The 10,840-nt window shown below is 36.8% G+C and overlaps 1 protein-coding gene across 1 annotated transcript in view; it reads right to left on the bottom strand.

Annotated features, from left to right (window-relative positions):
• Positions 1-609: 609 nt before the first annotated feature.
• The window catches only part of brsk1a (BR serine/threonine kinase 1a), a 13,494-nt gene continuing 3,263 nt past the window's right edge, over positions 610-10,840 (bottom strand). The window contains exons 5-14 of the mRNA XM_016513250.1: positions 10,113-10,144; positions 9,728-9,885; positions 8,280-8,430; positions 8,126-8,186; positions 6,774-6,936; positions 5,848-5,896; positions 5,250-5,373; positions 4,036-4,243; positions 1,912-2,001; positions 610-1,836 (exon numbers count right to left, since the gene is read on the bottom strand). Coding sequence (XP_016368736.1) covers positions 1,655-1,836; positions 1,912-2,001; positions 4,036-4,243; positions 5,250-5,373; positions 5,848-5,896; positions 6,774-6,936; positions 8,126-8,186; positions 8,280-8,430; positions 9,728-9,885; positions 10,113-10,144 — 1,218 coding nt within the window. The 3' untranslated portion in view covers positions 610-1,654. The remainder of the gene's footprint in view (positions 1,837-1,911; positions 2,002-4,035; positions 4,244-5,249; positions 5,374-5,847; positions 5,897-6,773; positions 6,937-8,125; positions 8,187-8,279; positions 8,431-9,727; positions 9,886-10,112; positions 10,145-10,840) is intronic.

Below are 10,840 nucleotides of genomic sequence, written 5' to 3'. Positions count from 1 at the left end.
GTACTGCGCATGTCTACATACCTAACACGTACTACGCACGCGCATGACGTCACCGTTTTCAAAGATTCCCGTATTGGGTGTTTACACGGAAACGATAACGGTGGCATTTTCAAAAACTTGCACTTTAAAACCCGTTTTCAAAAATATGCGTTTTCAGTCCCCAAAACGCCGTTATCGTGTAAACGAACAGGCAAAACGCATAAAAAGTTTCCCATTTTTGGCTGAAAACGTTGTCGTGTAAACAGCCCCTAAGGCCCTGTCCACATGAACGCGGTTATTTTTTTAAATTTTACATTTTTAAAACCGCAGCTTTTTCTACGCGGTTTGGCCGTTCGTCCACACGCAAACGCAGCACCAGGTCACTGAAACCGAACATTTTTTAAAACGCCTGCCAGGGTGAAAATTAAAAAAACTCCGGTTGCAGTGTTATCGTGTAGACAGCGAAACTGGAGTTTTTGGCTTGTGACGTCGGAGCCTGCGCTGTTATCTCCGTCTACTGGAAACTTTTTCAGGCTTCTGATTGGCCAACATGGCTTTACGGTTGAGATTATATCGCCACCTGTTGGTTTGGCATGCTCTTGACAGTGCTTCATAGCATGCGTTTGCGTTTTCATGTGGACAGAGATTTTTTTAAAAACGGAAGGAAAAACTCAAGAAACTCAAGAAGAAATATAAAAATGCCCGTGTACGTGTGGACATGGCCTAAAAGGGAAACTTTGTATTTGAACTCTTGTTGGGGACAACAGTCATGGGAATCCTTCGTTAGTCAGACGCTCTCGTCCATTTGAGCTGCCAAAAGGGTGAATCGAGGACAGATTTAGATGTGTAAACGCACGCAGAAATGTTTTACAATCACAATCAGTTATTGGGGTTGAAGCTCGACGTTATTTAGCATGCAGCATTTCTATGGAGAGTGAAAATGAAGTTATCTATAGATAATGACGCAGGGCTGGTGAGCAATTTATTTACGGTCATAAAATCATCATGAGTCTGTCCGCTCAAGGAGGTAATCATGTTTTAAAAGATTCAGCATGTGCAGCTTTGTTAAACTGAATCTTTTGTAGCTTATTGATTTTTATTGCATACGTCTGAGCAGACTCTTGGTGCTAATAGCTTCTGGATCTGGATCTCTACGTATTTTCTTTAAAACATGATTTGGAGGATAAAAATTCTGACTAAATTGGACGTCTCTGTTGCTATAATTACTCGATTGCTGAAACGGAGACCAGGCCTGTAAGGAACAGATGGTGTGCTACCCCCAACTGAAACCTTTCGTTTCATGAATGTCATTATAAACTCAAGTTTTGCACATTACATCCAAATCACATGAGAAAATACAGCATAAATCAAAGCACTGTCCAGGATGACAAATTAAATAAGTTTCAGAAGAAAGTTTGGAGGTGTTCCTCGGATCCCAGAAGTTTATGTTGTATTATCGTACAATGGAGACAGTTCTTGCTTCGTTGCATCCCATGTTCTTGCACAATGTGTATCAGTATTTGGTTTCATTAGACTTTCAAAAAGCTCCTTTAAAAACACATTTTACCATCATGCTGTTCTGAGGTGACAAGGGGAGAAGGAACGTTTGAGTAGTTTAGTCTCATATCATGGCTCATATGTTGATGGATTGCTGATTATTCACAATATTTCTAGCTCAGGGCTGTGACTGTGTTCCACTGGAGGAAAGTAGGCGGGTTCTTTCTCTTCCCGACCCCCTGCGCTGGAGTAAAACCCCGCCCTCTCCACGCTCCACCCACTCGCAGCGGTCGGCTCCGCCTTCTGAGCGCCGGGAGTTCTGTCTAGTTGGTGTTCTAGGAGGGCGACTGTTCTTCTCATCTAGCGTAGAGCAAAAAAAGGCTGTGGAAGAGTGGAAACATGCTGGAATAATTCATGATATGCGTCCGGTCTTACCTGAAAGAGTGTGCACCATGGGCTGATCATGAGCACTGAGCAACTGGGCTTGAATCGTTTCAACAACTCGTCTAAATCTGCGACTTGGACCTAAAAAATAAAATTCACACACATATACTCGTATAAATTCAGTGGTGTGTAGTGGACCAGCAAAATCCCCTTTATTTATATAATAATTTATATAATCATACAACAATCAAGTTTCATGATTTTTTAAATATTTTCTAGAAAATATCTAAAGGGCCGTTTACACGACAACGTTTTCAGCCAAAAACGGGAAACGTTTTATGCGTTTTGCCTGTTCGTTTACATGACAACGGCAGTTTGGGGACTGAAAACTGATTTTTTTTGAAAACGGGTTTCAAAGTGCAAGTTTTTGAAAATGCCACCGTTATCGTTTCCGTGTAAACACCCAAAACGGGAATCTTTGAAAACAGTGACGTCATGCGCGTGCGTAGTACGTGTTACGTATGTAGACATGCGCAATACGTGTCGATTTTAAAGGCAAGCGCGAACAAATCAAGCGGCAACCTCCCCCTCTCTCTCGTGAAGCCAACAAGGAAGTGACTTAAACTGTAATTCATCAACTGGCCGCTAGAGGCTGGCTGCAAAAGGGAGTCAATCCCATAGACTCCACATGTTAAAATGCCCAACTTTACCGCAGAAAAAAACATGTTTACAGCCTGGTTCAAAAAGTGGTTTTGGTCTATATAGCTAATTTTGCCCTTCATGACAACTGTGAGGGGGGTGAGTTTTTTTTATAACTCATCCATTTAAATTATTTTAAGCCTTACAGTTCTGCATAATGAAGGGCGTGGCCACTTGAGTGACAGGTGGATTGCCGCTGCTGTCACCACCGTCGAGCTAGGTGGGCGTGGCTTCAGCAACCTGCTCCCGCCTCTTTGCCCATTTTCGATTATCCGGGAGTGACGCGCTTCCAAGATGGCGACGGCCGCCTCTGCCCACTTTTGAGCTTCAAAAACGCTCTTCGGAAATCTACGGGTGACGTCACGGACACTACGTCCATGTTTTTATACAGTCTATGGAACAAATATACACAACAATGGCGGAATACATGGTATTGTTGTTGCTGTTTAAGAGTTTGCTAACGCTTCTTCAGCAAAGTGTGGATTTACTTCACCAATATTACAACCAACAGCGGAGACGCATCATATTATACATCATATAATCTTTACTTCCCTACAGGTACTGTTTACTAACAAGGTGACAGCGCCAACTACTGGCCTGGCATACGTAATACAGCGTTTTTGGCCGTTTTCGCGGATGTGTGTAAACGCAAATCGTTTTAAAATCGCAAGGGAAAAACTTTTCCGTTTTTGACTACATCGTTGTCGTGTAAACGTAGCCTAAAAGATTGCTCACTGTAAAAAAATCAATCCATTTAAATAGACAATGTATGTTTAATTTATTTAATTTTCATGGTTAAGGTCAATATAACTTTAACTATAACTTTTCTATAATAATTTATATAATCACACTTTTTATTAAAATCAAAGTCTCATGAACATTTTAAAATATTTTTAGAAAATATTAGTACTGTTCACTGTAAAAAAAAAAAAGCATTAAAATAGACCAAGTTTAAAAGTAATAAGTGTTTAGTCTAATTTAAATGTTCTATTTCATTTAATTGTAATGGAAATTATTACAATATTGAAGGCTAATGGAACACCATTTTATATGGTCTTGCTACAACATTTATATAATAGTTTATATAATGCTACTTTAAAAAAATCTAACTCTTGTGAATATTTTAAAATATTTTTATAATATTGAAAATTGCTTAAAAATTCTGCTACGATACACTAAAAATGAAATCCATATAAATGCTCCATGTAAGTAATAAGCATATTTTTTAATACTGTTTGTTGTTGTTTGCCTATTTGCATCAAGCTCAATGGAGGCAAAAGAGATGATGCCTCCCTATGAAACTTTATTTGCTGGTGTCACTGCTGGACAATGTAAAATTGAGTGATTTAAACACTATTTCATTTCATGTTTTGTTTTGTTTCTGTACTATAAATTAAAAGCTCTGATACACTTTAATGTAAGTGGGTAAATAAATAATAACCAAAATCATTTACAACAGATAGTAATACTTCTCACCTGATATGAGGCTAAAAGTTACACTGTAGATTCCGTAATCCTTCTGTCCATCCCTGTCTCTCTCCCGCTCTCGCTCTCTTTCCCCCTCAGAAAAGGAAATGTCTACCTGGAATTTGACGGGTTTCTGGAAGACAGACGGACCTCCAGAAGACTTATACTCTGCTCGGAAACTCGTCTGAGAGATTACACTGTGACTGAGGGAGGGAATCTGAAGACAAACGCAAGAGAGAAAGAACTCTTCCTTAACTGCTGTATACATTATTGCTGTTCTCCTTTGAACAGAGCTGTCATGTTCACTTATTATGGGTCAATTTGGTCACAATTTATGGGGGCTGTATTCGATTATTCGAGTTGCAGAATACAGTTGTTTTCAGGCTATTTCTTTATCTACATGGCACAATAGTGTGACAAACCTGTCGGTTATTGTGAATGTTACCCCGAGTGTGTGTCTCATCTACCCGAATCTGCCTTGTTGTCTCTATATTAAATATCCTTATTTGAATCCTTGTCGTCCTCGTCATCCTGCCTGCCTCCACACACCTGGACCGTGACATTATGGGGGCTGTATTCGATTATTTGAGTTGCAGAATACAGTTGTTTTCAGGCTATTTCTTTATCTACATTGCACAATAGTGTGACAAACCAGTAAAATATTTGAGTTATTTTTGTAAAATGATATAATATTTTATAGATATTTAAAAAGCTGAACAGCTTTCAACTCGACATAACGTCTTAAAAGTGTAGATTACATTATAAATGACATTGACATAGAATACAGTTATTTTGAACTGTAATAATATTACACAAGAGTTGCAGAATACAGTTGTTTTCAGGCTATTTCTTTATCTACATGGCACAATAGTGTGACAAACCAGTAAAATATTTGAGTTATTTTTGTAAAATTATATAATATTTTATAGATATTTAAAAAGCTGAACAGCTTTCAACTCGACATAACGTCTTAAAAGTGTAACATTATAAATAAATGACATTGACATAGAATACAGTTATTTTGAACTGTAATAATATTACACAATATTACTGTTTTTACTTTATCTTTGATCAAATAAAGCATTGGTGAGCATAAGAGACTTTCATAACATTAAAAAATCTCACTGACCCCAAACTTCGGAACGGTAGTGTATATGCGATCCATTTAGTTTATTAAAATGCTTAATCAACAGAGAGCTGCACAGATCAGCTGCTAGACTCACAGGAAGGAAGGCATGGACGATATCCGCTTTAATGGAACTAAGAGGTTTGTCTCTGATGACCAAAAAAATCTGCTCTTCTTTCTCCAGACTGATGAAATTCCCAAACCAGGACCTTTTAGCCAGCCTGTCGGACCACAAACACAGACAGACACTCAGATAATCTGTAAGACTCATCACAATGATGCAGCACACTGAAGAATTAAAAGCTGGAGATCATTATCATTAATATATTTCCCTAAATAGCACATGCTAGTTGCCATGACGTCTATGAGCATTGTCATCTGGAACATCTAATTTTTAGGATCTGTTAAACACTGAAGGGCTGTTTTTGCAACATTTATTATTTAGAATTCAAGTGAATCGAATTGTTTATTTTTTCACATGCAAATTGGGTGTTACTTAAAGGCACAGTAGCAAAAACTCTCAAAAATGAAAGGGTAAATTATTACTGTTTTTGGAGGAGAAAAAAAAAACTCAGGGAATAAATTAATGTAATATAAAAATGTACAACATACAGTAAGTCCTTTAAAAAAAAAGAATGCAGTGCTTTGCAGATGATTTTTCCAGATGATTATTTGGGTTGACAATCGTTTCTTACTCTGGGCTTGATTCTGGTGTTAAACTGGACATGTCTTCTGAGGTTGGCACTGTTGGGAAGGTAAGAGTAAGAATGAAACATAGATTGAATACAACCTGACATTGATTAAATTCAATTATTTGACAATTTTATATTTCAGAGGTTTTCAAACTGAGATACAGGGAGCCCCAAAGGGCCGCAAACTGTATTATTTTAGTCTAATATACTATTATAGTGTTTATATATATACATATATATATATTTTTTATTTATTTATTTTTTTTTATTACATTTTATTTTTTTATTCTTTTTTAAAATTTTTGTTAAAGTTTGAGTAATTTTGTTGTGTGTTGTATTATTTATGTCTATATAGTATTTATACATTTTTATTTATTAGTTATTTTAGTACTTCAACTTCAACTAGAAATGTTACATTGGCAACTAGCTGAAATGAAATATAAGACCAACATATAATATATAATATACATATAATATATATTATTTAATTTCAAGCAACCAAAATGTTTTTTTATGGTTTTATTTTAGTTTTAATTTTTGTTAATAATAACCCTGGCTGCAAAGGGACCTGCATAAAAGTTCAGAGAAAATGAAATACATTTGTAATAAATAAATTACTTTGATTATTATGTTTCATTCTGGTTTCCAATGTCATATATAATGGGAGCAATCATGTAATAAATTATTTTATTCTATTGACAGCCACAGTTTTATGTTTTTGTTCAAGTGAATACATCTGAAAGTACTCTAATAATAGAATTAGTACTCTAATAGTACAACAATGACACAGTGTCAGCTTAATAGAAGGTAAATATATTCCATATAATATTCTTATTTATCACATCAAAAATGGGTCTACGGCATCAAAACGTTTGAAAACTCCTTCTCTATTTGATTAAATTCTGAAAAGGAAAGATATCGGGGCCCACCCTGCATCTTGCGGCGGTGGAACCGCGGCGACCCCAACAGGTTGTTCTTCAATGAGTTGAGGCGTGTCCTCCAGTGGGCGGAGCTACTTGCCGCCATGCTGCCGCCTCCCCCTGGACTAGAGGGTGGGGTCAAGGAGAGTGAGCCCACGCCCACACTTCCTCCCTCGTTTTGCACTAATCAGTTGTTCCACAAGGTGGCAACACTGGCCCGGGCCATTATTTCACAGTAGAAAATGGAACTAAAGAGACAGAACAACAACAACAAAATACCGCAACAATAGACGCTTGCATTGACAAGCGCTTGTGTGAGAGAGTTATTAGATACTATGTTTACATTAGTTTAAAAGAGTACAAAGATATTTTTATCGCTAATAACTTCTGGAGAAAAATAGCGTGGATGCTGGATATTAAGAAACTTTCTAAAGTCCATGTGTCGACCACCTGTGTCCCTGCACGCTATCAAATGGAGTATACTTTGAAAGGCTACGCGTTTAACTGTATGCATACACTAGTGTACGCACACAAAAATGAAGTATACTTTGGGTCTAAGACTGAATGATGTGCATGTTCATGTTAACTCAGTCTAGTATGTTTGAGTAATAACAAAGATATAAGAAATGCTTTTGGAAAAATAACTAACAAAAGTTCCAAATGAAGACATTCATCTAAAAATGCAAATTTTGGTAACATTTTACAATAAGGTATCATTAGTTAACTAACATTAACTAAACAACTTTGTAAATAAAAATTTAATATTTCATAAGAATTATATTAATTATTTAACTGTACACTGCAGTGAAATTACAATATTTATGTTTTAATATCTTCACTTGCATGAGGCAAACTATCAGGCTTGGTTTTGGTGGAATTGAGGGAAGCCATTTAAACTTCTGTGACAACAGGTTTACAAACACTTCTCGTTACAATTCCAGTAAAATGATGTAATTATCAGTCCACAAAAATGCTGGAAATTATGCAAATGGTAAAAATCAAAGTGGCACACATTGCACATGCAGAGATGGAGTTTGCTGCATTTACTGTAAACCAAGCTGCTCTGAGACGCTGAAGACGTGAGATGCTCGTGTGTAAATGAACACAGTGCTGTGTTTCACTCTTAACGCAGCACAACAGACTATATACTTATTTATTTAAAATACACACTGCGGTGAGTGTCAAATCACTGTCGGAGAGAAGAGAGAGTAAGAAATTGTAGCTGGTATTGGTCTATCAATACTGCGGGAAAATGAGTATTCAAACATTTCTCGATCAAAAAAATCTTTATTTTTGACAACACTGCTGCTGAGTGACTCATCTCTTTAGTAGAAAAAAAAGGTTAGCAGACAGATACTTACCCTGGGACTACTTAGAGGACTAGACGAGAGGCCCGTTGATGCTCCACTTACAGATCGAGATCTATGCAGGAGTGTGGCAGTCAAGAGTCAGTAGTGCTAAATCAATATTTACAAAGTTCCATATATGAAATGGAATTTATGACTGCATGTGTACCTTTGGCTGTGCGAGGAGGTGTCCAGCGCTCTGCGCGGGGGTGTGGGAGAGCCCTGCTCCGTCACACTCAGCACCTCCAGACTCTTCCTCTCTGGCCGGCAGCGGCCGTGACGGGTCAACATGGGTGAGTCTACACGCTTCCGTGGAGGGTCTATATAGAAATACAAAACACAGAGTAGTGTGCATGTAGATCAAACAGTAGAGTATAGCAACACTAGCAACAGCAAGGTTGTGAGTTCAGTTACCAGGAAATATATAACTGATCAAATCTATACACTTTTAACCTCTTAAGAGCCACCAGTGGGCCTGTTGGTGCTCTTTTTTTCGTTGTCTTTTTTCTCTGTCACATACACATCATTTAAAGGCAGAGTAAGTGATTTTTCAAAAACACTTTAGAAAACTGATTCGGGCCGAATTGCAAAACAAACTTGTAGCCAATCAGCAATAAGGGGCGTGTCTACTCATGATGTGGAGGAGAGAGCTTTCAGTGCATGGGACGGACATTAGCCGAGCCGAGCGACAGAAAGATAGAGATGGCGGATAAAAAAACAAAAGAGGAAAACGTTTGCGGACATTTGTGACAGAAAAATGCATTAAAAAAATTCAATGGAGTTTTGATGGCACCCGGTGGCTGTTTGTGGTATAACGCCCTAAATAAAATCTCTCAGGAACCTCAATTTTTTTATATCAACTTCAAATTTGGAACATAACTGATTTAGACATAAGGCTAAGTAAACATAAGAATATTTTTATATATATATATATATATATATATTTTAGTAATATTTCAAAATTAACACTTGGACTGAAGCAATTTAGGATTACTTGATTATCCAAACATTTTTTTTTTTTTTTAGAAAAATTATGTTAAAATATCAGTAGCAAATATAATCTATCAGGTGTTTGTTTATTTGTTCATCTCTCAGTCATCACTGTATTGCTTTGCATTATATGCTTTCCCCCCACAATAAAATTCAGCATAAAACTAACCATTTAAATATCATCTACTAAGACATATTATTGGGAAATATAGAGTGACAACTGATATTTATATGCAAGATGTCTGCTATACTGTTATAAAGATCTAATTGACGTATATCACAAGCTATCAGAATTTAATTTTACTTTTTGGCCATATAAATATCAGCAATTGCATACTTTGGATCAGTTTGGGCCCCTAAATAAAATGTAGGAGTTTTTTTCCTCTGAGTATGAGCTCCATATTCTCCTATGAGCCATAAAAACCTGATTTATCAAATATGATATTCAACGATAACATATATATAAGGTTCAATACACTGTTCAATTAAAAAAAAAAAGAAAAAAAAAGAAGGTTTTCCTGACTATTATTTCATATGTCAGGCTTTACAGGGTTAAAGATTACCTCAATTTTTACATTTTCTGAATAGAAATGCTGCAAAAGTGCTGATGTTACACTCACTCTTCACACTGCAGGTCTTGGGTCAGTTTAACCCGGTCCCTGAAACAGCCCAGAGAATACATGCTGTCCAGCACATCTGGGTCCAGCTCTGTCAGAGACATGACCCGTCCCATGCTCACGCGCCTTGGGGGCGGCAGCTCCAGACACAGCTCATTGCGTCCAGCTCTTCATCACACACAAACAAACACACATAAGAACTTGAGCTGCTTGCACAAATCATCTGCGATCTTGCCTGTTATGAAAGACGCAAGCTGAAATCATTTCATAACATTTCAGTATAAATACAGTTCTATTTATGAAATGCAGCCATAAACACACACATAATATGCTGCTCTCACTCAAACTTTGTAGATTGACTGCAGTGATAATCAATATAAACAACCAGTACTTACTGATACCAGGCATGTTTCTGGATGGCCTCTAGCTGCAGAAGGACAACAGATGGTGTGATTAGTAGAGTCTGTTCACAGGCAGGTGGCGCTATAATGCTATAAGATTAGTGATGGGAGAAATTAAGCTTTTCGCAATTCTGAATCAGTTGAACCGACTGATCAAAACGCAGATCAAAGCAGTGTAAATGCAGCAAGACCTCAGATCAAACATGCATACAGATACCTGTTACAAACCAATCTATTAAATGTAATCTACAAATCATTACACTGAATGGTATTTAATGATTTGTAGATGAAGTGCTTTTTTGTAATTTGTGTTCTTTTTATTAATTTGTAGCACTTGTTTTTTGTTTTAAGGCAGAACTTGACTAAGTGGGGGAAAGTATAATGCTCTCTGACAGAGCATTTGAAATTATATTCAACTAGAAAACCGTTCTTTTGCATGAGACTTCTTTCAAAAACCATACAATCGTACAAAGTTTTAAACAGAGATGGTTTCAAAAGTAATAAACATAGACCTAAAGTAAATCCATAAAACTTCTATTAAAGGGGTCATATGATGCTGCTAAAAAGAACATTATTTTGTGTATTTGGTGTAATGAAATGTGTTTATGCGGTTTAAGGTTCAAAAAACACAATATTTTCCACATACTGTACATTATTGTTTCTCCTCTATGCCCCGCCTTTCTGAAACACGTCGATTTTTACAAAGCTCATCGGTCTAAAAA

This window comes from Sinocyclocheilus rhinocerous, unplaced genomic scaffold, assembly GCF_001515625.1.
Source record: "Sinocyclocheilus rhinocerous isolate Xijiao unplaced genomic scaffold, SAMN03320098_v1.1 scaffold24, whole genome shotgun sequence".
In the NCBI taxonomy this organism is placed as follows: domain Eukaryota; kingdom Metazoa; phylum Chordata; class Actinopteri; order Cypriniformes; family Cyprinidae; genus Sinocyclocheilus; species Sinocyclocheilus rhinocerous.
This window is presented reverse-complemented; position numbering and strand designations above follow the sequence as displayed.